This window comes from Triticum dicoccoides, chromosome 4A (assembly GCF_002162155.2).
Source record: "Triticum dicoccoides isolate Atlit2015 ecotype Zavitan chromosome 4A, WEW_v2.0, whole genome shotgun sequence".
Classification (NCBI taxonomy): domain Eukaryota; kingdom Viridiplantae; phylum Streptophyta; class Magnoliopsida; order Poales; family Poaceae; genus Triticum; species Triticum dicoccoides.
In genome coordinates this window covers 159,872,799-159,899,387 of record NC_041386.1, presented here as the reverse complement: position 1 = coordinate 159,899,387, position 26,589 = coordinate 159,872,799, and the positions used below count along the sequence as shown (strand labels likewise).

Here is a 26,589-nt window from a genome sequence, read left to right as displayed (position 1 = left end):
ATAAAATTCAGGCATCTGACATATAGGTGCTCCTTTTAGTTTTTGTGTTTAGTTAGTGTAGATGCAGCTCCGTCCTCCGGGATACAATTTGAAAGGATGGTGTCACATAAGGTAAGTCAACTGTTATGTTTTGAGGAACATCAGCTACAGACGAGTGTGTACTACTCTTCATATTATTTATACTCTAGTACATACGCACCGTTTGTCTACCTCTTCGGCACCGTCTGTAGCGCTGCAGCATAGGTAGTCTGGGAACACGAACTTTGAACAAATGCACATGGGCAATTAAGAGCCCCCAGCCCTAGTATGCGTTGAGATTTGAACTTCTTCACTTCTAGAAATCACCTGCTCAGCATTATACGTTATTTTACTATAACCTACGGTACCCCCTCCTTCCCTCCCTCATCGTGATCCCCATTCTTACTTGGTTCGTAGTGGGAAGTGGGAACAAGAGCGTGCCATGCACCACTCGAGCTCGACTCCCCTCTCCCGTTGACGACGTTCGCCACATGATGGTTAAACCATCGCCGATGGAAGGTGCGTGCAACGCGCGGCGCCGGACAGCTTCTGTGGCTAGCGACAGCATAGCAGTGATGGCGGAGCAGCACGACGGCAAGCCGGCCAACGGCGTGCGCTGGCGGCCGCACTACGGCTGCCCGGCAGCGGGAAGCACCACCATCCCCCTCGTGTTCCTTCTCTTGCTCACCGGCGCGCTGCTCCTCATCCTCGGCCCGACCGACTCCATCCTCACCCTCCCCAGCCTCCGCGTCGTGTTCAGCAACCCCATCCACATTGCCACCGCAGCTCCGCCAGCGGTGCCGCCCGCAGCCGCCAACGTGAGCGACGAAGACATCGGCCTCCCGCCGCCCCGGCAGCTCACGGACCTGCCCTACTCGCTGGGCCGCACCATCCTGGACTACGACGCGCGCCGGTCCGCGTGGCTCGCCGCGCACCCGGAGTTCCCCGCGCGCGTGCCGCCCGCGGGCCGGCCGCGGGTGCTGGTGGTGACCGGGTCCGCGCCGGCACGGTGCCCCGACCCGGACGGCGACCACCTGCTGCTGCGCGCGTTCAAGAACAAGGCGGACTACTGCCGCGTCCACGGCCTGGAGGTGTACTACAACACGGCGTTCCTGGACGCGGAGATGACCGGGTTCTGGGCGAAGCTGCCGCTGCTGCGGTCGCTGATGATGGCGCACCCGGAGGTGGAGCTCCTGTGGTGGGTGGACTCGGACGCGGTGTTCACGGACATGCGGTTCGAGCTGCCGTGGGAGCGCTACGCGGCGCACAACCTGGTGCTCCACGGCTGGGAGGCCAAGGTGTACGAGGAGAAGAGCTGGGTGGGCGTCAACACCGGCAGCATCCTCATCCGCAACTGCCAGTGGTCGCTCGACCTCCTCCACGCGATGGCACCCATGGGGCCCCGCGGCCCCGTGCGCGACAGCTACGGCGAGCTCTTCGCCAGGGAGCTCTCCGGCCGCCCGCCGTTCGAGGCCGACGACCAGTCGGCGCTCATCTACCTGCTCGTCACGCAGCGGGAGAGGTGGGGGGACAAGGTCTTCTTCGAGAACTCGTACGAGCTCAACGGCTTCTGGGAGCTCATCGTGGACAGGTACGAGGAGCTGCGGCGGGAGGGCGCCTGGCCGCTCGTGACGCACTTCGTCGGGTGCAAGCCGTGCCGGCGGTACGCCGACAGCTATCCGGCGGACCGCTGCCGCCTCGGGATGGAGCGCGCCTTCAACTTCGCCGACGACCAGATACTGAGGCTGTACGGGTTCGGCCACGAGTCGCTCAACGGCACCGCCGTGCAGCGCGTCAGGAATGAGACCGGCGGGCCGCTGGACGCGGAAGACGAGGAGCTCGGTCGGCTGTTGCACCCCACGTTCAGGGCAACTTAGACGACGACTTAGCCTGGAATCGACTCTTGTTTTGTCGTGGCTGGCTTCTTCTTTTCCCATGTTGTTTTCAGTCTGATGTTTAGTTTATAATAGAGAACTCAATAGTACTAGGACTCGAGTCGAGTCCAGGGATTTTGCCTTCTCTTTATCGATGATTTACCCGGTCTACTATACAAACCCAGTGATCTGGTAGGGCATTTCCTTTACCATAATTTACACGTTAGCATTTGCTTTCTCTAACAAGGCTCTCAAGTCTCAAGTTCTTATTTTCTGTTCGTCCAATAGGATCCCATCTCTCTTGACGGCAAACAAGGGTCAAATGGTCAGGATTTCAATTTGCATCAATAAACCGGGGATCGGATCAGATATAGTTTCAAAATGTTGGGCCACACAAGAAATCCCTCCCAACCTGCCAACTATTTTGGTTCATTCCTCTAACAAAAACATGCTTCTGCGACGCAAACGGAGAATCATCTGACGGGATGAGTGCAAAAATTCTGCTAAAAGGGAAGAATGCCAACCCCGCACAGCGCACCTCCCACTATAGTGATAGAATCTTGTCTTGGATCCATTCAGATAGCTTGCGGATCTTTTTGGTCATTTCGCCGCTCTTGGAAAAATAAGACTTGGCATTGGCAAGCATCACAGTGGCATCATGTTTGACAGCCTCCGGAGTTCTGTAGTAATCGCTCTGTAGTCTTGCTCTGATCACCTCAATGGAGAATTGGACAGGGAACCTAGAACGCAAGTTGTACAGAGAAAAATCTTTTAAGACAGGTGCTCCTTCATCATAAATAAAAACGATACGCTTCCAGAGTATGCATTGGTTGAATCTTTTTTAACCTTGTTAATGAAAATCATCAAATCTGCATTTTAACAAATATGGCCTCATAACTGAAATGGAAAAGGGGCCTTGTAGGGGTACAGCCATATATACCCAAAAACCTTGTCAAACACGCATTTATTTGACGAGATTTGGAAAATGGGCCTTGTATCAATTAGCGAATTTATGTTAGATGCTCGCTACGAGATTTGCCAACAAAAAAGGCAGTTTTGTAAAGAGGTTGGTTGCTATTATTTTCTAAAAAGTATATGTCACCTACAAATCATGAATAAAGAATCCACATTTTATGTTCCATATATCTTTAGTTCGTTAAACCTTCAAACAAACACAGGCGTGTTAACCTCCCAGAAATAAGGTATTTTATGTTCCATATATCTTTAGTTTGTTAAACCTTAAAACAAACATAGGCATGTTAACCTCCAACGGAAATAAGGTAAACTTTTTTACAAATACATGGTATACTGCATTATCTACAGATTATATGCCTCATGAGAATTATTTCACAGCAGTCATCATTCTCACTTTTGTTATAAATGAAACAAAAAACATATAGAAGCATCTGCACTGCATACTTTTATACAAGAATTACCTGTTTATGAAATCTGATTTTCCTGCAACAGTATCTAACTTCAGAACACCATAGCGATCCTGAAGACCCGTACAAAAATACGGTAAACAGTCAAAACAACAACCCAAGAGTAGCCAAAGGGTGTAAATTTTGAAAATAAAACTTCACCTGATTTCTGAGAGACTTTTCCTGTAAACCGGTCACTGCTGATAACAATTTGTTCCTGGTACTGGGATCGATATGTGGACGGTTCCATGGAACCAATGGGTTATTAGCATCATGCACCTCCCAGGGGCTATGCGGATGTTCAGAGCCATCAGTTTCATACTGTATGACATATTTCTCCCAAGGGCTCTCAGGAAAATCAGGTGACTTAGGTCTTATTTCCAATACTCATCCCTCCCACCAACTTCCTCCATCCTCTCCCTCATCCATCCACCAAACTTTGCACCTATCAGCGATGCTCCAGTTATACGTGGTAGTAGCTTCAAACCGTGTTCTTTCCACAAGAAAATCAGGGAACGTAACTAGCTCACGCAATGTGATTACAAACTCTTTGCCAAATCCGCTTGAAGTGTGATCAATGAATTTAATAGTTAATTCACAGCAGCTTTCCCCAGACCCTCTATCTGGCTTGTAATCAAGACCCTTAATTTTGCAAAGCTCGGCAGCTTTAAGGCCTCTGATCCGATTCAATGGGCAATTATCCGATGATTGCACTTTATAAACATATTCTTCATGGCCCTAAAAATAACAAGCGCACAGAAAGTATGATAAGAGGCGCTTCATAAATACTATTTTACGAGTCACAATGGTATATATGCTCGTATTTAACCTACGCACGATTTTCCCACCATCAACTAGTATACCTTACAACTGGGCACCAAAATCATTTCCGTACTTTATACACACAATGCAGCGAAAATAAATAAATACCTGTCGCAAGTACATAACCTCATCGCCAAGTTGAGGAATATAACGGTAGATATCTTCATGCTCTAGCAACATCAACCACGGCCTCGATACTTGGTGCTTTTTCTCCAATAGATGTGTATCAGGAAAGTTGCAACTCTCTCCTTTGTTCATACAAGACTTTATACCAGCATTCTTTGATGTTGATCCCCACATTACTTCACGCACATTTGCAACAATTCGTCTCCCACTAATTGCTGCTTCGAGGGAAGAACTTTGCACATGAGAGATTGCATCCCTTTCTCTACCATAATCAGTGTATGCACATGACCTCCTTTCGTTTCTTCGTAAACTACCAGTAAGTGCAACAGGACTGCAGTCTAGAGGTTGATGCCCACCATCATCATTGGAAACAGAAGTACTATGTCCATTTCCAAAGGCATCCGAACCCAATCTTTTCCTGTGCTTACTTGGCTCTGACCTTTTGCACACTGTGCCGTATGTGTTCGCAGATTCAAAGTCCTGGAAACGTCTGGACACACTAGTGAAGTCACTACTCCTATGTTGACTGGTGGCAGAAACCTCATCATGCTGCATGGAAACTTTAACATGGTTGATGTCACTCCCTACTGCACTAGTCTTCGATATGTCTGATGAACTTGCTCCATCTGCAAAGCCTCTTGGTCTGGACAACTTCAGTTTAAAGGATATAGACCGAGTGCTGTGGAACTGCTGACCGTGTTCCCTGTTATTTTCTTCCTCTAGATGAGTATTCTTGTTGTCAGTTATCCATTCTTTACCAGGCAAATTACCTTCACGATAATCATCAGTATTGTGGTTTTCATGGATGCTATCCAGATAAATTGCACGTTGTCTTTTCTGTACATTCTGCTCAACCCTTTGTTGGACGCCATTATCATATTGATTAGGTGTTTTCTGACAACCAGACCCATAAACGTCATGTGAAAGTGCATTATTTGAAGAGACCCACATGTCTCCTGAAGAAGAGTCCCCGAACTTGCAATGCTTTGAAGGTCGCAGCTTAAGCTCACCCCCTTTGATTGTGTCATTACTGTGAGCAGTACCCGCGTCATGTAGAACAGAGACCAGAGGTGATTCAGACTTGCAAGCAGAGGAGTTTCCAGGCTCAAAAGCTAGTTCCAGCTCAGCGTCTTTGTATCTGGCTGCTGGAAGTGACAGCACTGCATAATGAGGTGGGAGTTCTGGATTTGCACTTTCTGAAGGAAACTGAACTTTTAGATCACGGCATGGTATCCTCAGAATCAGTTTTCTACTATTTGCAGAATTTTTTCCCTTGGTTTCAGTGAACTGAGAAGGGGTAACATATTCGGAATCATATTGGTTGGTCTCTCTACCAAGTCTTGGCAGGCCATGCCACGCTGACTGCTCAGCTTCAGTGCTTTCTGTGTTCAGTTCGTTGTCTGAAAGACTGCTCGCTGATCCATCTTCCTCTTCTGTTGAAGTTTCAATCTTCGAGAAAAAACTGTGTGTGCTGTGAGTAGCACGTCTTTGAGGTCGCAATCTCCTAGATTTAGGAGATATTTTCCTTTTGGTAGCACGGCCAGTCTTAGACTTCCTACCTCTATGTGGCCTTGACGGTGTAGCCACACCATGCCCATCCAAATTTCTTTTCTTAACTCGCCGATCAGATGAAGTAACAAAATCAGCCTGTAGAAGACGTAATAAAAGGAAAATAAGTTGAAAAGTTAGAAACCGACATAAAGGAAATGGAATGATCTTAATGTCGCCTCTTACATCAGATCTTTTCTTCTTTCTTCTAGATCTGCGGAGATTAGCAGTACTGTTAAGATTAGATCCATCAATCTCTGCACTTGAGTATGAAGCACCAGAAGCATGACCACCCCAAATCTCCTGTTCTCCTTCACTAGAATAGTCATCCATGCCATTGTACTCGGAATCAGTATCATCAGAGATCGCTTCATTTTCTGGTTCAAGCTCGATGAAGTCTGTTATCTCTGGAAGTGGTTCCCACCTATCTGGATCAATAACTGAGATGATTTGGTACTCGCCAGTGGTTGCATGGTAAGTGGGCCCAACAGCAAAATTTACCGAGGGAGGTCGCCATTCAATACCCAGGGTACCTAACCTGTGTTTCTGGTACATGCTCTGAAAAGGCTCTGGGTAAGGTATCATACCTTCAATTGGCAATTAGCAACTAACAATTATAATCATGTGCGACCAATAAATTACTAAATTATACCTTGGTTAGAAAGATAGAGAAGTTGCATACCCGAGTCGCACAAAAGGTCTTGAATATTTCTCCTATAAGGTGCAAGTTGTGTTTCCTGGGTACAGTAAGAAAAGGCATCATAAAGAAAACTTGATAGCTCATAATGCACTTTGTGAAGAGAAAAAAACAGTTCCACACAGGCAAGAATGATCAGGAACAGGGTTCAATATCCCTTTCTTGGGAAATACCGGACCCAGCAGGCGTCCAGTAGTTTTTCAAACCTGGAGTTCTGTGTTTTATCATGTTTTAAGATTCCTTAGTCTTGCAATGCTAACTTGTTTGTTGGCTTGAATAAGCACCAGAAATAAATAAAAAAGGAATAGTTACTGAAACAAATTACACCCTCTGTATGACTTCTAATGAGATGGTACGAGTAGCACCACACAAACGTTTGATATATAAAACATATTATATATTACAGCTACTAAGAAAACACATTAAGAGGTGATCGGATGATTGTGGTACAGGATGCTTGTAACTTATAAAGTTATAACATACTGTAGTAGGGAATAACAAAACATCAATGTTGTGCACTTTCAAGACTGCCATCAAAGTCAAACTTCCTGCCAATCAGCAGAGTGGTCCTCGCTCGATTTGACAGCACATAATCCACCTTACTTAGCTGCTGAGCTAGCAACACTCCATAAGTAGACTGAAATGGCGGTAGTACGTGGCATTCTTTATAAATACGTTGGCAGCGAAAAACGACTAACGGATAGCTAGTTCAAATCATCTGACATACTACCTTTGTAAACAAATGTAGTGACCTAAAACGTCTTATATTTGTTTACAGAGGGAGTATATTACTTCACCAACCAGTAAAACATATACCATCACAAAAGCAAGTCTAGGACTTCTCTTGAAAACAGTACTTTTTTAGACAAAAAACAATACATGATACCTATACAATTTCGCTTGTTTAACAAATATTCAGAAAATATCAAAATGAAAAGTTCCACTAAAACGGATTTTGAAACAGTTCACACGATGAATCTGATGGTAGAGTTAGTTGCAGAAAATGAATATAACGACATTATACAACTCAATCGGCTAATGCAAATGCAAAAAACAGATAGCTCATATCCTCAGACGAACCTGATCAATAGCACTTCCATTTGTATCATGAACAAGGGGCCTGTAGTCTCCAAGAAAGAACTGTTTGAAAACATGAATAGTCAGCATCGATGATTGCATACAAGGAGGGATATTTCCAAAACAGGAGGATTATCCAGCGCAAACATATCTAGGTAGAGTCATGCAAACTCTCAAAGCGCCACATGGATGAATAATTCTGTGACTAAGCACCAAGGCCCTGACAGATTAGAAAGTTATACATGATCAAACTGAATTAGAATATCAACTGTGCCTCACCCAGCTGTACACATGATAATGGAGATAATGGCAGTTTGCATGACTGCACCCAACATTGGTTTGCACTAGGCATTCCCCCAATAATTTGGTAGTTCAGTAACAATTCATATACCTGATCATATTTCGCATCCTTTTGGGACTTGCCCTGCCCTGTACCAATAATGAATATTTGCCCAATTTCATCGGTGAGGACAAGTGATGTTCCATCCCTAAATGTCCATTCAGCAACACGTCAAGACATCACGACAGACAAATAAACTCAGATTCATCTGCAATCTATGGTAACTGGTCAAATGGCAAAATTTTCATTTTTGGCAATGATACATCCCAACATTACAGAGAAATAAGTAACGCTGTCAGTTGAAGTCATATTAGTTTGGCTGCACTATAACAGAAAACTAGAACACTAAGGATCATCTACATTTCGACCAGGATAGTTGCCATGCTGTAGCCTAAACAGTCAGCACATCATGGAAGCTCGCCTCACCTTTATGAACAAGGCGAGCACCCAGAAATTCTGGCATCCAAGTAGAGAGAGAAACCTAGCTGCCATCGACAGATAAGTGCACTTTTCTCCCTGGTCAACCAGATTTCACCATCAAGTCATCCGTGAAACAAAAACAGAAAAAGTCAAGAAATAAAGCAGAAAAGGGAGGGATCACTTCTGAACAGAACTTAAAAAAAAAAGCACACCACAATATATTCTCAAAAGTTTTACTATGGAATATCCCAACCTTCCTAAGATTAATGGAACATCCTTAAAATTTATAAGTAGTCCCTGGGTTTTTTCCTGCTATTTTTCTTCATTGTTCTAAACATTTTATGGAGTATCATCTCAATGCAGGCGCATTGTTACAAAAGAAATACAAATAAAATGTACATTTGCTTAAGGGCCAAAACAAAAATTCATGTTGTCACGAATGTGAAGAAATTATAGTGACACTTACGGAGAGAACTTGCCGTCAACAAGCTTATAGTGGCCAGTTTCGTAGATCTGTACAGGCTTTCCTTCCCATATCTGGATACAGAAATAGCGTATTTTCAGGAATGAAGATAGTGACCAAGATTAAAGATGTCTAGTTGGAACTTACATCCCAGATTATTGTCTTTCCATCATACCCAGCACTCATACCTATACGGGGGTTGAACGGATGCACATCAAGAACAAATGTCTGTTGATAATGAATGTGAGCAAATTTAACAAGAGGACATTTGTTTATACAAGGGTCAACCTTTAAGAAAAAAGAAGTTGAATAACATAGTGCAGATGAATTATGAATGAGAATGGAAATCAAGATGTTGCGATCAAACAAAGCTTCAGGTGCTTGATCATTTAAACCAGTTCAATACATGCAAAAATTAGAAATGCATATAGAACTCATGAATCAAGATTGACTATAGCATAGGACAAAGAATCATTAGTTCATTACACTATCACAAGAAAAAAGAGGTTACTAATGTGAAACAATTAAAGTTAAGCATATAGATCAAACTGTGCGAACATAATTGGCTGCCAATGCACTAAACTGTCCACGATTGGGCAACAAAATATATGTGAACTGAGGTCAAGGACAATACTGCTACTACTACTCACTTCAATTCTGAAACGGCAATAATTTTGCAACACACACTGCCATACTCTTAGAAATTTTATTTTATTTTGCTGAGATTAGCATCTCCTTTCATGTTCCATGTAATTATCATCTTTAATCCATGCTCTTTGACGGCATATTCACTAAGAAAATAAGAGTTGTTTCATAGTGTTTTCACTAGTGATATGATGAATAGCATGCCCGTGATGAGTTGCCAGCGACAAAGTTCACACATATGCACCTAACTGATAGGAAATTTCATGCACAATAAACCTGGGAATAGTTTGGATTGAAACCTTAGTTTCAGTGCGGTTTTCCTACAAAACTGTCTTTGGATTGGATTGAATGGGCTGAGCCCCTAACATAATCTGGTGTGATCTGGGTTTTGCGTATTACTGGATTAGTTTGGTTCGGTCTGGATACATACAAATTGGTTTCAGACTGTTTCAACCCATGGTCAAAACCAAATCCAGCGACCAAACTGTACGAGACCAGCGCTTCCACTCATGGCGGTCATCCACACGACCAGTCCTCAACGGCGCATCACCACAAGCTCTCTGTTGAGAAGAAGGCTACACAGGCAGAGAGAGAGTTCTCCATGGTGCTCTACGCACTAAATACGGTGACAAAATGATGGCAGCCGATCAGCCACAACCCCATCCGCGGCAAGAAGCCAAGAATGCGTACAGGAAATCAATTAGGAGAAGAAAAACAGAGCCGTGACTCCAGACATGCGGCAATGGCGTGCTATGGTTGCTCGACCATGGAGAAAAGAGGAGGATAAGAAATCACAGTCGGCGAGGAGGTGCTCCGGGAGCGACGGGAATATCCCTCTGTCACGACCCTGCACGCGCGACCATTAGACAACACCGGAAGGTGGGGTGACCGCAGCCGGCGGCGCGGTCACCCAGTCGCGCGGAGGCACAACACTAAGCGCAAGGCAAGGAGGTGGCCGCGAGCTAGTATTTTGGGATGGAGGCGCGCTTGTGCACGACGCAGGCCTAGCGCATGCCGCGGGTTCACTTTCGTCCCGGTGTTTGCACCGGGCAGAGGCGGAGGCTGCCGCGAGCGCGTCCCCGGCAGTCGAAGCCCTTGGCGTCTCGGCGCCAGCGTGGAGTGCGACGACAGCAGCGTCCATCCCGAAGCTCTAGGAGACGAGGTCCCGACGGCACCGCATGACCCAAAGGGCACTGCAACGATGGGACGTCGACGGAACGGATGCGCGACTATGGCAAGACAAGCAACTGCGGCGAGGTCAGCTACGCGACGCTTGACGTCACTAGCAGCGTGATGGCGCCTGAAATCGACTGGTTCTACTTCTACCTCTCTGGTGTTGCGCTCGCTGACTCCAGTAGAGGATTCTTACTAGAGTACCAGTCCGTTAGATAAGCATGTGCATATGGATTTGTCTATGGTTTGCATCTGTGGATTCAATCCAAAAATAGGAGACGGTTTGGATTGGTTTGAGTGAATAACTCATAGAGTTTGGTTTGATTTGGTTTGGATGATCGACATGCAGTCCTATAGTTTGGGTTGGATTTAGTTTGGATGTCAAACTATTCCCAGGTTTATGCACAAACTAAGTTTCAACATGCAATAACAAGTTGTTAACGAAATCCAAAAGTAACTCTAATGCTAGACTGCATGGCACATGCTTACTGATTCCTGATGGCTAATCAGTGAATGCACCAAGCTCCCATCAGAAGCATTCCAAACACAAATTCTGCAATCTTCAGAACATAAGACATGTTTAAGTGACATGAATACAAATGAGAACACTGAAAGATAAATTATCAATTATGTAACAACAAGATTGAATTTCTTCATGCTAGGAATACTAGGAACCTTAAATGGTAATACATGCAAATATAAGGAAAGGGTTCAGTCACAGTAAAAATATATAAAGCAGTAGACCAAAGATACCCATGATAGCAGCAAGCACAAAGCGGTTGTCCAAACTCCAAACAATCATATTCACACCACGAGGAGTTGGATTGTATCTTTGACGTGGACCACCGCGAAGTGGTTGAGGAGCCATTGGGGGTGGAGGAACCTTGAGATGGTAAGCGCGTGTCCAGCGTCCAATCTTTCCCTGGGTTAGTGCAGGAAACAAATTGTGCAAAAAGTTACAAATTCTGCCTAAGGAAACTATAACACCAAATGCCAACTACATTCACCAGCACACACGCTAATACGACTGACCAGTTAGCGAACAAGCATTAACTATTACACAGGGCACACTATTAAACTGGCTGATGTGGCAAGTTGCTTTTCAGCCAGCTCTTACTACACACCTCTAGTGATAACACACGTAATACAATGGGAAAATACAAAATATATCAGAAAATAAATATGAATGGTATTAAGGAGACAATACAGATTACTGTAGCAGCAGCCGAAATCAGCAGTAATGCAAATCGCCGTAAACATAATTAGTGAAACAATGTTTGTCAGGAGCAAAATTGGAGTTTTAGGTCCCATTAACTTACATGTGATCTCCGAGACCGCGGAACCCATATAATTGCGCTGCCATCACGGGAGCAGGTAACAATATTATGTGTGAACCTGGCAAAAGGAGACACTCAGATGATGTAGAACTGAAGCCAACAATGAACACCAGTTCAACATGAGGTTAAAGATGAATGAAGTACAGAAACTAGTAAGAACAGGTAAGACAGGAGGTGAATAAACTCAAGGATTACATAAGAACATGTGAATGACCATTCCATAAGTACAAAATATACTGACCATGAATTTCTTAGCTTAAGGTTATTTTCTTCCTTACTGGTGTGACTGCTGTCAGACGAAAAGGATCTTGATACAATACATCCACTAAACTGCACGTAGTTTACATCATTTTCATGACCTGATAATATGTCCATCTCATGATTCGGTTGGTCATGTTCGTCAGAACAACTCTTGCAAGCACTCCACACCTGAAATCAACACTTCTGATGAGAAAAGGCACTTCACCTTTTCGTAGTAAAATCAGAACCTCACAAGTGGCAGTAGATAACAAGAAAACGCACCCTCGCATAAGTGTCTGAACTGCCAGTAACAAACACAGTTCCATTAGCATTGAATGAACAACATAAGATTTGGTGATTTGTTGGTTGAACTTGAACAGCACTGGAAGATGCATCACCACTCTTCCCTGGAATCAACAGCATGTGGTTACAGCAAATAAATGTAAGCGTTACCCACACACACGCAATAGACATGCTTTAATGAACTAACCAGCGGCAACATCTGAAGGTTTTGGTATATATATTCGTGGAGATTGTTGAGAATGTCTAGCATCCCAAATCCTGCATGTCCCATCATCAGATGATCTGCTCATCAATATGATGTGACAGTTAGGGAGAGCAAATAACTTACAAAGTTATAATAGGATGCCAAAAATGCTATAACAATTGTAAAAATACATACAGCAAACAAATGATGAGGTTTTATCCCAAGAACATTCAAAAAAAACATACATCTGACAGTATGCATAAGCAAATAAACGAAATATGAAAATCTGAGCACAATGCAAGGATCTACCATATGAAAACGGAAGGATGCACAGATAATACATGATACACAACAAATGTACCATTCCTATTACTTCAGGATATGGCGGAACTGCGGTAGCAGTGATATAACTTACATAAGTTTGGTGACTAGATGCTCTCAGAGTATAAAAAATGTAAAGGGCTGTTTGGATTGTGACTATGTTTACCATATATGGCCACATTATTTTTGCCATACTTGCCATACTTGCCTAACTTGAGTTGCTCAAATTGTTAGCCACACTTTGGCTTGCCTAAGGGAATCTTGCCACACTTTTTGTGTCTATGACATGTGGGGTTCACTTCTCATAAAAAAATCTTGCCTTAGGTGTGGCTAGAACCAAACACCCATCTAACTTGGTCAAACTTGCCTAAGGTGAGGTGTGGCAAAATATGGCAAGATGTGGCTAGAAATCAAACAAACGAAAATGAACAAAAACTGTTCGAGAAAAAAATGAACAAAACATTCATGATTTTTTCCAAGATTGGTTCGGGTTTCTCTAACTTGGACACACCTAATTCGTAATTAATCCTTGTCTTGTTTGCTTGATCAAACTGCGAGCGTGGAACTTCACGAGATGAAATAGGGAAAGACAGAACTTAAAAGGATAACTGAGGTAGCTTTAAACTGTGTGCAATTAAGCATTTCCTTCACTGAAACTAAAGCAGATTGGACATGACTTCTACTAGAGACTTGTACCAGTTCCTTTTTATCATTTTGTACAGCTGCTGCCGTCAGTTAGTACATATAATCATGAATTAAATAACTACAAAGACTATACTATCAGGAATAAGAAAAGGAAACACTCACGACAATAGCTGGAAAGCAGCACCTGGCCTTGGACTAAATGCAATAGTTGTTACAACCCCAGTATGGCCCTTCAACACTGACATTGGCATGCCGTCAGGTATGCGCCACTGCTTAGTAACCAAATGCATTAGACGTATAGAAGGTAGAAAGAGAACTGTCGTAATGTTCTAGGTGGTACAGAAACTAGCAATCTTACCACTCTAATAATGAAATCATTGGAGGAAGATGCTACCACAGCATTATTGGAACTCACAGCGAGGTCAGTAATATCACCCTTAATTTAGAAGATGAAAGGTGATTTAATGGAAGGTTGTGAATATTTATGTGTTGCATTGCAATAAGCAAAGCTTACTTCATGGCCTCGGCAACTAGCCAGACAAAATGCTGTTTCCATCGCCCAAATTTTGACAAGGCGGTCATCAGAACCAGTAATAACATAACGTCCTGAGCGGTCAAAAGTAGCTGCAGAAACAGGAACAGTAAAAACATTACAGCAGGTAAAATGGAAAATGTACAGATGGATAACTATGATGATTTGGAGTTTTGGACAACAACCAAACAGCTCATTATGAAAACAGTAAAATCTTTAGAAACAGAACAAGTGGCATGCATTTGGTAAACTTTCCAGTTAATATCACCAAATAATTTCATGGTGAACCCTAACACATATAGATCCACTGTAGGAACCTCCTGAAACTTAAATAGGTCTTAACATTCAATTAGCACAAGTATCAACAGGACTCCAAACATAGAGTAAAATTTGGCTCCTGGATATTTTACTTGGATGCCAGTTGCTAAACCCACCAAGTAGTCACGATTTAGCTCGGGGACACAACAACACTGGTGTCCAGATGAAGCACACTACACTATTTAGAATTTTGCAAGTGAAGAGGGCTAAAAGATCATTTTTGCCCTCGGAACCAAACTTGACCCACCTGTCACTGTCAGTGCCCTCTAGCACATGGACACAACTCCCTCTACCACATGGACACAACTTGAGGATCCATGTAAAGCGTGTTTGTGAGACAACTGGAGAATCCATATAGAGTGTGTTTGTGTGGCATGTGAGGGGTCACTGACAGGTAGGCTTAGTTCGATTCTGAGGCTAAAATTAACTGTTTGAGCTACCACTGTCTCCTAAAATTCAACAATGTATTACTGCAATGGCCAGAGTGTGTTCCGCAAGACCGCAAAGTGATCAAAATTCTGTAGTGTCCCTGAGCCAAATCATGGTTGCGTTTGAGCAGGCATTACCCAAGTGGAGTGTCCAAGAAGCGATTTTGCCAATATTCGTATACTTTCCTTGAACATAACTAAATTCAGAAAACGGAGAAGTTCAACGAACCACAATACGCGGCATTCTGATGTCCCCTCAATTTCTTTATAATCTGCATCTTTTCAACAAGGGTAGATGGCTTTGCAATGGCATAGCATGATGCACGTACAGAAGGAGCTCGATGATTCTTAGTGAAACCACCAATCTCCCTCAAACTTAAACCATGAACTTGATCAGCATGTATGTGTGACCACCGGAGATACCTCGGCAGCCTGAGGGTTTCCTTATCTTGCCTGCACCTATCAGCTGAAGGATCCAAGTTTGCATCAGCACGTTAAAGTAATAACTGTTAGAAATATGCAACTTGTATTCCCATGAGGCCATAGGCCAGTATATATACATGTACAGGTGCAGGAAATATGCAGAAGGCCCCTTATACAATGGGGTAAATACAAAAGGCTACATGGCTATATAAATATACTCTAACAATACACTGAATTACACTGAACATAAAACTAACTACCCAAACTTCAAAACTGAAACACTAAGTTGCAACAAAAGATGTTTTAAATAGCTCAAGAAATGGGGAAAGAAATACTTTAAAGACTAGATTTCAGAATACATACATGCAAGAAGGGAAAAGGAGTTGGAGCCAAGAAGTGTTGGAAAATCAGCAGCATTTGGAGACACATCTCTAACCAAGCTGTCTGGGCAGCAGGAAGTCATCATCAGTTGCTTTAACAGCTTCACCAAGTGGTCTTTACCAATATGAGGGTATCTAAAAGCAGCATAAAACTAGTTAGCAAAAAACTTATTTGCATTTGATTGTTAAGAAAAAAGCAGACAGAAGTTTATTGTTGATAAGGCCATAAGACCATTTTAAATATGTCTGCTTACCCCTTTTGCTAATTATTATGTGATGTGCCTTTATAACATAATAACAGATTTCATAATCATTGGTTTCATCAGTTTTAGATTAGTCATTAGTCACACAAACACTAACTGAAGAACATCATTACCAAATCAGGAAGGGTGGAGGAAGTACGAGCTCCAGAAGACAAAACAAATAGAGTAATGTATGTGTACCTCTCAACTAGCTTTAGGTAACCCAAAGGGAGTGATACACCATCGTCATTTTCTTCGCCGCTATGAAAACCACCACGCGAATACCAAGCATGATATCTTCTAGGTAACAATTGATGCTCCAGAAGTTCATTGCACAGCTCTCCAGCGACCCGCTTAAATGGACCATGTGATAAAAAATGCAAAATTAGAAAGTAAAGTTCCCTCATATCAATATCAATAGGAGCCTCCGATGGAAAATCTGCTGGCATCACTTGATTCACAGAATCAATATCCTCAAGCATTTGGCTAGGAAAATCCAGGTGGACCATACTAATAGAGGTTGCATTAGCAGAAGGTTGATGCTTTCGAAAATCCATGTCTACAACACCACCTGCAGTTAAAAACATAAGCTTAAATACAAGAATACTGCTAGTTGATAAAGAGATATTGAGTTCTGGAAACCAGACAAGAGCTTAGCCAAGAGACAATGCAAAAACACAAGTAGAGAAGTCAAATATTGAATGGACATGAACGGTGCAGAATATTATACTCCCAAGTAATGGAGGATAATACATATTCCATAGTACAAGCACGCACATAGAGGAAAAATAATTTGGAGAACTAGCAGCAAGCTGGTAACCATGAGATGTGGAGAAAACAAATACTCCCTCCGTTCCTAATTATTTGTCATTTTAGAGATTTCAAATGGACTATCACATACGGATGTATATAGACATATTTTAGAGTGTAGATTCACTCATTTTGTTTCGTATGTAGTCACTTGTTGAAATCTCTAGAAAGACAAATATTTAGGAACGGAGGGAGTAGTTTTTAGGATGAATCTGAAATAACTTTTCAAGTGCAATTATATGAATGAACCATAGTTTAACAGAATTGCGGTACAACTGGTCCGTTACTGCATAAAAGGTTCGTCTGAATAATACCTTTTGACAACCATAGACACATCTGCAATGATGTGTGGCATTATAAAGACAGAACAACCATACATACAAGTGGAAGTTGAAAATCTAGTGCAAACAACAGCTAGGTTATCGACAATGCTATCAAGAACCTGGCCTCCACCATCAACCAACACACGACACATCACTTGATTTGCTAAAAGGTAACTTCATTTGCCAACAAATAGAAAACTCTACCAAAAGTTCATGACATGCAACTGATATAGCGGTATAGTACTAATGGAAGTTCTATACCATATACTATGTAGTCAAATGTGTAATGTAACTATTTGAATATATTCCTTTCAACCTTTGTCAGGACGTCTATATGTTTCCGATAAGTCAAAGTTCCATGTTACAATTGCACATCAGCAGATGGAACTTTGGATTTTACATAATCGTCCCTACAAACACCTATCTAATACTTGAAATTCACAAAGTACACAAACCAAGTAAGAGTTTTCTTTTACCTGCACCAAGTGAGATGTTAAGCAAGTAAACTACATATCTAGAGTGCGCAATCACCAAATACAACATAAACACAACCACCTCGCCTTGCATAGATCTTGTTTGAAATGCAAGCATCTCTATAAATTTACCTAAGGCACATGGCAGAGGTACTTACTATTCAACCTCTTCTGCTAACCAACCACTAAAACCTAGAACCTATAAGCAGGATATCTATAAGAAAAACAATCCGATACATATTTCTACCCTATATTTGCACCTCCCAGCTTCACAAACTGATCGAATCATGCAAAGCATCCATGACTACTACTCGCATTCGGTCAAAACTGATCTTTGCACTAAATACAACGATATTTTTTTATGGCAAACATTTAGCTTACCATCACTACAGCCCTAGAATTCACAGCATTCAAACTGAGCAGATACAATGCCAACAGCGCACAATCAAATACGTTCTACTAAAGCTCGTTATGCCACAAATCTCATCTACGAAAGCATCACAGGGGAAAACTCATATGAGGCTTAAGCCTACAAACCTAGCTGTAAAACCTGTGAAACTTTTGCAATTTTTTACAAATTAGAACTTCGAGACATTTCCTATGCTTGCCACAACTGATATTACTACAGCTTCTGCATGGCATTGAACACATCAATAAGCACAAATCTACCAATCTGGCTAAGAAATTCGCAAAGTCTGAACCACCACCGCGAAAACAGAAAGCACAATATGGTCATAATACGCGCCGGAAGGGGGCTGGTGAGAGATCCACCTACTATACTCAGCAGTGCATTGTTCACAAATGTGAAGCAATCAAGTAACCGATAAATGTAACAATTAATCAGGAGATTCATTGATAAACACTGACCAGTGGCGGAAAGCAAGTGATTAAGTGACCAGTGTTCTGTAATTGCCTTCCGTTGACGCACGGCTGCACGGCACCGCCGCCTAATGCGCCGCTGCGGCCCAATCCCTCCTCCAGCCGCACGCCAGTTGACTGCCGCGGCTGACCACTGCTCGCTGCCCCTCCTCCAGCAGATTCCTTCGCCCGCGGCGTGCCGGAGCGAACCGGCCGACGAGCCGCTTCCTTCGCCCGCTGCCGAGAGCTCCCTGCACCCCGCTTGCTTCGCCCGCTGCCGAGAGCTCCCTGCACCCCGCTTGCTTCGCCCGCTCCCGAGAGCAGCCGCCCTCCCACAGACCACCTCCCCGGACACCCTAACGCAGCTTGGGCTCCGGCCACTCTCGCTTTTCTCAGTGTTGTCTCCCGCTGCATTCGATAGACTGAATCAGTCTGGTCGAGCCAGCCAGTAGCGACCGAGGGGGGCATAATCGTCAAACGAATAACCAGACGTTCCCCATGCGTTGTCGTGGAAACTAATTGCATTATGTTTTAGTGAGATTTGATTTTATGAAACATAAATATTTTGACTAATATTATAAGAACTGAAATTATATGTATGATTTGTTACTAGCAAAAATGACCGTGTGTTGCAATGGGATAAAAATTTACAAATAAATTATTCCCAACACGACGAAAAATTATGCTTTCAACCATACAGGTTTTGCAAAACCGTTAAATATATATGCAGTTTGGTTTGCAGCCTTCCGAGTTTCATTCTCGTCTTCATTGTTTTAGATGCAATACATCCATGATGGTGTTGTCTATGGGGAGGAGCCCATAGAAGTAATGTTAATGATCGACACTCGATTTGTGATGACGGTGATAGAGCTTCGTAGACCAGACTAACTTGAGGCTCACTGGTCTAAACTCATATGGATGAGGTTAACAAAGTGACAAAAAAGTTTACATAGGACTGACATTTCAATGCCCGCGCCGAGGTGATGCTGCATTATGCAACATCCAGTTCACATCTATGGCTAGCATGGAGCTATTTTTTTTAAAATAATACATTTTTTATTAATTTATAAAAATAATACACGGTTTAGATATATTTCACAAATAATAGGGCGTCATCTTCGGGCAAGACAATTGGAACTAATCGTCTTACTGGTAGATGATTAGTGTCTAGTCGTCCTCGCTGAACAAGGGCTTCTGGTCATCCTCCCCGAAGATGATTAGCTCCAGTCATCCTCCCTGGAGATGATTGGAACATAACTGTGTTCCTGGGACATATCTTCGAGAATCGAAGAGACGAGTGTGAGCCACCGCCCCCCCCCCCCTCGATAGCAATCCAGTGATCCAACCAAGGACATATCTTCGGAATATGTACATCTATGATGGGGGCAAAGGCAGAGGTTGGTAGTTTTGCGGGCGACAGAGTCAAACCTAAGTATAGTAGACGAAAGGATTCATGTTAGCATGCCACAGTCGTGGCAATTAGCAAGGTCAATGCATGTTCTGAGTGGATTGGAAGACATGCAGTTTTACGGAAGTTGATTGAGAGGACAGTTATGAGGGCAAACTCATCAAGGAACACTTTAGGGTGAGTGCGGCAACAATGAGTGTATCATTCACGTATTGTATGGTGAGCCGAGGTTTTGCAGCGGTGTTTGACAAAATATTTGAGGTACGAAATCTTATTCCACTATACATTGCAGCTGGGTGGCAACAATAATGAAAAGATGGCGGGAACAGAAGGGATGGTGGGAAAGAAGTTGGCGGAAACATAAGGGTTGGCGGGAAAGACGATGGCGGGAACAGAAGGGTTGGCGGGTGTCGGTGTCAAAACCGGCGGATCTCGGGTAGGGGGTCCTGAACTGTGCGTCTAGGCCGGATGGTAACAGGAGGCAGGGGACTCGATGTTTTACCCAGGTTCGGGCCCTCTTGATGGAGGTAAAACCCTACGTCCTGCTTGATTGATATTGATGATATGGGTAGTACAAGAGTAGATCTACCGCGAGATCAGAGAGGCTAAACCCTAGAAGCTAGCCTATGGTATGATTGTTGTTCGTCCTACGGACTAAAACTCTCCGGTTTATATAGACACCGGAGAGGGCTAGGGTTACACAGAGTCGGTTACAATGGTAGGAGATCTACATATCCGTATCGCCAAGCTTGCCTTCCACGCCAAGGAAAGTCCCTTCCGGACATGGGACAAAGTCTTCAATCTTGTATCTTCATAGTCCAGGAGTCCGGCCAAAGGTATAGTCCAGCCATCCGGACACCCCCTAATCCAGGACTCCCTCAGTAGCCCCTGAACCAGGCTTCAATGACGACGAGTCCGGCGCGCAGATTGTCTTCGGCATTGCAAGGCGGGTTCCTCCTCAAAGTACTTCATAGAAGATTTTGAACACAAAGGTAGTGTCCGGCTCTGCAAAATAAGTTTCCACATATTGCCATAGAGAGAATAATATTTACACAAATCTAATCTGCTGACGTATTCCGTAGTGTGACATCACACCACGGCCAAGTCTTTATTTGAATCGTTTTACTGTCCCACCTCAGCGCGTTTAGCGAGGCGGTTTCCTTGGCACGTCTTGTTAAAGCAGAGATCGTGTCCCCTTATTCTGGGATTCTCATCAATACGGGTGTGGGTAACCCAACCGTACCCGTTGGTATATTTTCTCGATCAAAGGCGAGTCCCAAACGGTCACGGGGAAGGCCCTTGGTATTCAACCTCTTATAAAGAGACCAAGGCCTTACTCCTTTCTTTCAATCTCAAACGAGTTCGCCCTTCGCCTCGAGTTCCAACACCCAAGGCTCCAGATTTCAGGCGCTTCAGACCTTCGACAATGTCCGGTTCCGACCTTCGAGGCCGATGGATGCCCTCCTCCGTCACGGAGGAGGACGTGCTGAAGTTGAGAGAGGCTAGGTTCTTGATCGACGAAATCTCGCATAGGCTGCCTGCCCAAGGGCAGGTCATTCCCACTCCCAAGCCCGGTGAGAGTGTGGTGTTCATGTCTCACTTCCTTCGGGGGCTAGGCTTCCCGACGGATCCCTTCGTGAGGGGGCTCATGTATTTTTATGGGCTGAAATTTCATGACTTAGCCCCGGAGTCCATCCTCCATATTTCCTCATTCATCGTCGTGTGTGAAGCCTTCCTCCGTCTCACTCCTCAGTTTGGACTATGGCTCAAGACCTTCAAAGTAGAGCCGAAGATGATTGAGGGACGGCACGCGGAGTGCGGAGGTGCTTTTATAAGCAAGAATGCTGGTACTCCATGGCCCGAGGGCTCTTTTCAAGAGGGGTCCAGCTTATGGCAACGAGAGTGGTTTTATATTACCGCTCCCAGGGCCCCTAAGTGGGTGGCGCCACCTGCCTTTCGCTCGGGTCCCCCGCCACGACTGGCGTCATGGGTCAATACAGGGCCGCATCCGAGATCTCCTAGAAAGAGACATCAGTCTGGTCATGGTGACGCAGGTTATGTTAATTCGCCGAGTTCTGCCCTGCAAACGTCGCCCCCTCCGCCTGTGGGAGTTCAACCCGGAGGGACCACGAGTTCTCCAACATTTTCTTGGCATGACGCCCGTGGAGATGTACAAATTGTTCTTCGGACCACAAGCAGTGTGTCCGGATTCTACGGAGGACGCAGGTCTGAGCTGCAATCGTCCGGATACTCAAGTAAGTAGCCTTGTGCCCGGACTCGCTATCCGTATATTTATCATAAAATTGCCCCTAAAAGAGTTGTCCTTTAAACAGGAGTGGATAGCGAAAGCAAAGTTAATCAGGTGTCCGGCCCCCCTCCCCGAGACCACGCCGGGTCCCGTGCTAGTCAGGATGTTGGAGGTTGTGCCTTCAAAGAGAAGTGAGGTAGGGGACGAGGAAGCTACAGCCTCCTCGAAGGAGGTTGTCCGGAAGGGAGGAATCGAAAATTCCTCTCCTCAGGGGAAGAAGAGGACCGCCTATGAAGACCCGGAGACCATGGCCTTAAAGCGGGGGAAGAAATCTTTGCCAGAGGGTCCTGTGCTGGGGGATACTTCGGTCGAATTATGCCCTCAAGGGGATCAGCCCTCCACCGAGCCGTAAGTAGAGAGGAGTTTTCTTTTTAAGAGACAAGAGAAATCTCTGCTTTATATCTGAGGAAAGTAATCGAAAATTTACCTTGTAGCTCGGACCTTAGCCCTTCTCAGCAAAGCTCGTCTTCGGGGGATCTTCTCCCGGAGATGATGGAGAGCGGAACGCCTTCCCCTGCCGTACCGCCTTGCGAGGCGGGCGACCCTGAGGTATCGTCACGGAGGGTTTCTCTGAATCCGGCGGGGCCGGAAGGTAGTCATATGGCCCCCCAAAGCCCTCCGCATCCGGCCTTCGAAAAGAGCCATCGGACGAGTTCGGCGCCATCTGGTGCGCGGTCGGAGGAGCTGAAGGATCTTCTAGGGCGAGCATCTATCTCAGAGGAGCACCGTGCATTGATGGGTACGGTGATTGAGAGGATTTCATCCGCAGAGAGTGGATTGCACGAGGCCGTCAGGAGTTTACTGACAGGTTTTGAGGTATGCGAAATAATGTACCCTTTTTGGACAGTTGCGCATAAATAAGATGCGCCCTATGTAGATAGTAGCCCCTGAGACTCTGTATGTTGTCAAAAGTGACGGTGCACAGAGGATCATAATCCCAGGTCTAATATGCCGCCTTTATACGTAGGTGGTGAAGTGTCCGGTGGCCAGCCGGACTGATGGATTTGCCGAGCTAAAGCGGCAACTTGACGTGGCAGATGCCGACATTGCGCTTGTCAACAAGCAGCTTGACGAGGCACAAGGTATGTAATTCCTTCGGTGGCGCCTGGTAAGAGGAGCTTTATGCCAGTATCTTACAATGTGTGCGCTTGATGCAGATGGTGTTGCTGCCATGGAGAATCTTCGGGCGGAACTTGCCCGAGCCAAGGAGCAAGCCAGGAAAAGTGATGCGGCTGTCGGAAAAGCAATTGAAGAGCTGAAAGCCGAACAAGCTGCTAACTGCCGAAGCAAGAAGCAAATGGCTGAGATGGTCGTGAAGCTGAAGAACGTTGTTGACCGTTGCAAGCTTCTTGAAAAAGAAGATCGGGCGGAACAGACGGACCTGAAGAAGGCCGTTGCCGATGCCAAGGATGCTCGCTCTGTGATGAGAGCTATGAAGGAGGAGCTGTGTCAGGCCGGAGAAATCGCGGCTGGAAAGCCCTTTATGCTGCGGAGGAAGTTCTGTGATCCTAAACATGCTCCGTTAGACCAGATGTGGAGTACGGCGGACACCTATCTGGATTTAGCAGCGAGTGCCGCAGATGCGGCCGAGCACTTCCGAGATCAAGAAGATCGCGAAGTGGAAAAGCTCTTCTAGTCACAGTTCCACAGTCCAGAGCGTCCACTGTCATTAGCCGATCATTTGGCCGAATGGGCCGAGCTAAATAGGTTGTCTGGACTCGCCATGAAGTATGTCGTGAGTCATTTGTGGCCAGAGAGGCCAGAGCCGAAAATTTATTTCAACTTGGTGCAGCAGTTCCTTGGTGCGGCGCCGCATATCAATGCGATGAAGAGGTCAGCGTGCATAGAGGGTGCGAGGATGGCTCTTGCCCGTGTCAAGACATACTAGGCGGAAATGGAAGCCACCGATGTTGCATCCCCAGACTCGGATGGAAGCCGAGTACCTGACGAGCGCTATTTTCAGGAAGTTCTGCAAGGCGCTCGTTTAATAGAGACGCAGTGCTCGAAGGATACTATATTCGAATAGCATGTATTATTGTAAAACAATATTTTGATAAATTGTAGAAGCTTTTTATACTTGTGCCTGCAAGTATTATGATACCTCCTGTGCGGCCGTTTAACATATATGTATATATAATCTGAAAGATGGCAGTCGTCAGCTTCAGCCCCCATGCACATAATGCAGGGGTATTCGCGGAAGGCTCATTTTCACACTTGATCCAACGTCTTGGTCCTACAAAGGAGGTGATAGCGCAGCGAACTAGGCAATCGGACTATGATGCTTTATCACTTTCACTTAGCCATAGGAGTTTGACAGTGAGGCTACTTATATAGCCCCTGGTGGCGCCTGCGTTCGCCCGAACTCGGGGCGCGTATGTGCCTGGCTGGGAAACGGCCCTTTGTTAATGCGGAGGAATCCTAAAGATTCCGGTAAGTCATCGAGTGGTTGACCAGTCTCACGCTATATCATGACAGTCAGTTTTCGGCTTTCTCTACTGAGGTGCTCGCCTGGCCGAACCGGGGCACAATCGCAGTAGTTCTCCTGGTGCTGCCTTAGCCGATAGAGCGGAATGTAAGGTAGCAAAACACAAGAGCCGGGCAAACCCAACATTTGGCCAAAGACATGATTCGGAGCTGATGCATATAAGGCCAAACTCGTGACGCCGAACACTCCCTAAGGTATTCGATCTTTATGAGGGCGTGTGGGATAACGCCCTTAGTAATAAGCCCCTAGTGTCCACGTACGCGCAAAATTCTAACGTGGCCACATGCCAAAACGCCAGCCTCCTCCTTGGTTATATCAAGAAACCAGGGGATGTGTATCAACAAGAGACAGTAAAAAAGGTTTACGCAGGGTCTTAATCTGAAAAGAATCCTTGGAACGGGTCCCTGCTGCACGTCTGCGCCTGTGTCTCCGTTGTGCCGTATCCTAGACGGGCGTAGCACGGTGTTCATCTGTAAAAGAGATGAACTTGGTTAAAGAAAGATCGTGCCGAACATAAGTTATGCTAAATAAACGAAGTATAAATCGAAATGGGTAAAATTGAGCTTTATTATCCCTTGTTTTATCTGCGCGGAGCCCCTAGTACAGGGGTATACGACTATTAAGCCTTTATCAATTGTATGTTCATGCCGGACTCGTCTAGCCATGTCCGTGGTCTTGACGACCTGTTTAGATGCTTTGGCTGGTGAAGCCACTTTATTGTGGGGCTGTCAAGGTAGCCACACTGTTTTCCGCGTGGGGGGAACACTCAATGTTTTCCCTTTAATGAGATGATGCCTCGTGGACCGGGCATCTTAAGCGTAAGAGATGCATAATGCGGTATTGCGTTAAAGCGGGCGAAAGCTTCGCGTCCCTGCAGTGCTTGATAGCTACTTGAGAATGGGGCGATGTGGAAAGTTAGTTGTTCGCGACGGAAGTTATCGGGGGAGCCGAACATAACTTCTAGCCGAAGAGAACCCATACAGCGGGCATCCGGGCCTGGCGTTACCCCTTGAAAGGAGGTTTTGCTATGGCGAATTTTTGTTGGGTCTATCCCCATGTTGCGGATTGTGTCCTGGTATAACAGGTTTAGACCACTGCCGCCGTTCATCAGGACATTTGTAAAGTGGAGTTTGCCGATTATTGGATCTAATACCAAGGCAGTCCTGCCTGCGTTCCGGATACTTCTAGAGTAATCTTGACGGTTGAAGGTGATTGGTTTTAACAACCATTGGCGAGACTCCTTCGAGATAGGTCGTATGGCGCGTATCTCTGGTGGCGCCGTTCTGTTCGTCGCATGAAGTAAGTTTACTGTTTTGACTTCTTGTGGGAAATCCTTTTGTTTCCTGGTGCTCTGCTTGTGGGGTTCGTCATCATTCTCACTTGGTGTGTCGAGCCCCTTGTGTTCGGTGTTGAGCTTGCCGGCTTGCTTGAAAACCCAACAATCTCTGTGGGTATGGTTCGCAGGCTTCCCGGGAGTACTGTGTATTTGACATATCGTGTCCAAGATTTTGTTTAAGTTGGATAGCTCGTCCTTGTTATCCTTGAGGGGTGGCTTTCTCTGATTTTGCCGCGAGCTTTTGAATCCGGCATTGACCTCCGTGCTCTTTGGGTTGTTTCCCTTATTCCGGCGTTGGTCCTTGCTGCGTCGGGGTTTTCCGTTTCCATCCCTAACTTCGGATGTACTTGGGTCGCTGGTGCTACATCTTGCCAACCAGCTGTCATCTCCTGCGCAAAAGCGGGTCATGAGGCTTGTTAATGCGGCCATTATTCTTGGCTTTTCTTGGTCGAGGTGTCTGGCGAGCCATTCGTCTCGAACGTTGTGCTTAAAAGCTGCTAGGACTTTGGCGTCCGGATGTTCGGATATTTATTGTGTTGCATTGCTTACTAGAGCTTGCTTTCTTGGCCCGTATATAGATCTGGCTGGGCTGTCTTTTTGATGCGGATCCT

The 26,589-nt window shown here is 45.0% G+C and overlaps 2 protein-coding genes across 2 annotated transcripts; one reads left to right on the top strand and one right to left on the bottom strand.

Annotated features, from left to right (window-relative positions):
- Positions 1-465: 465 nt before the first annotated feature.
- On the top strand, positions 466-2,172 carry LOC119285521 (probable glycosyltransferase 5). Its single transcript, XM_037564813.1, has one exon. It carries the CDS (start codon positions 510-512, stop codon positions 1,893-1,895), a length of 1,386 nt encoding a protein of 461 aa, XP_037420710.1. The 5' UTR covers positions 466-509; the 3' UTR covers positions 1,896-2,172.
- A 52-nt stretch (positions 2,173-2,224) lies between these two features.
- LOC119285520 (PH-interacting protein-like) lies at positions 2,225-18,854 on the bottom strand. The gene is made up of 23 exons (XM_037564812.1): positions 18,451-18,854; positions 16,179-16,548; positions 15,719-15,870; positions 15,162-15,398; positions 14,169-14,278; positions 14,013-14,090; positions 13,817-13,923; positions 12,692-12,786; positions 12,484-12,608; positions 12,203-12,390; positions 11,944-12,019; positions 11,378-11,546; positions 11,114-11,184; positions 8,954-9,034; positions 8,810-8,880; positions 7,975-8,071; positions 7,587-7,646; positions 6,492-6,546; positions 5,996-6,396; positions 4,244-5,908; positions 3,476-4,051; positions 3,329-3,387; positions 2,225-2,632 (listed from the first exon to the last, which is right to left on the bottom strand). The coding sequence occupies exons 2-21, from the start codon at positions 16,532-16,534 to the stop codon at positions 3,701-3,703; spliced, it is 4,545 nt and encodes a 1,514-aa protein (XP_037420709.1). The 5' UTR covers positions 16,535-16,548; positions 18,451-18,854; the 3' UTR covers positions 2,225-2,632; positions 3,329-3,387; positions 3,476-3,700.
- Between the last annotated feature and the right edge of the window lie 7,735 nt (positions 18,855-26,589).

Coding starts and splice junctions, on each gene's coding strand:
- LOC119285520 (XM_037564812.1), bottom strand. CDS start 16,534: ATGGATTTTCGAAAGCATCAACCTTCTGCTAATGCAACCTCTATTAGT. Junction 15,871..16,178: donor TACCTAAAGCTAGTTGAGAG/GTACACATACAT, acceptor TGCTGCTTTTAG/ATACCCTCATATTGGTAAAG. Junction 11,547..11,943: donor CGCGGTCTCGGAGATCACAT/GTAAGTTAATGG, acceptor GCACTAACCCAG/GGAAAGATTGGACGCTGGAC.
- LOC119285521 (XM_037564813.1), top strand. CDS start 510: ATGATGGTTAAACCATCGCCGATGGAAGGTGCGTGCAACGCGCGGCGC.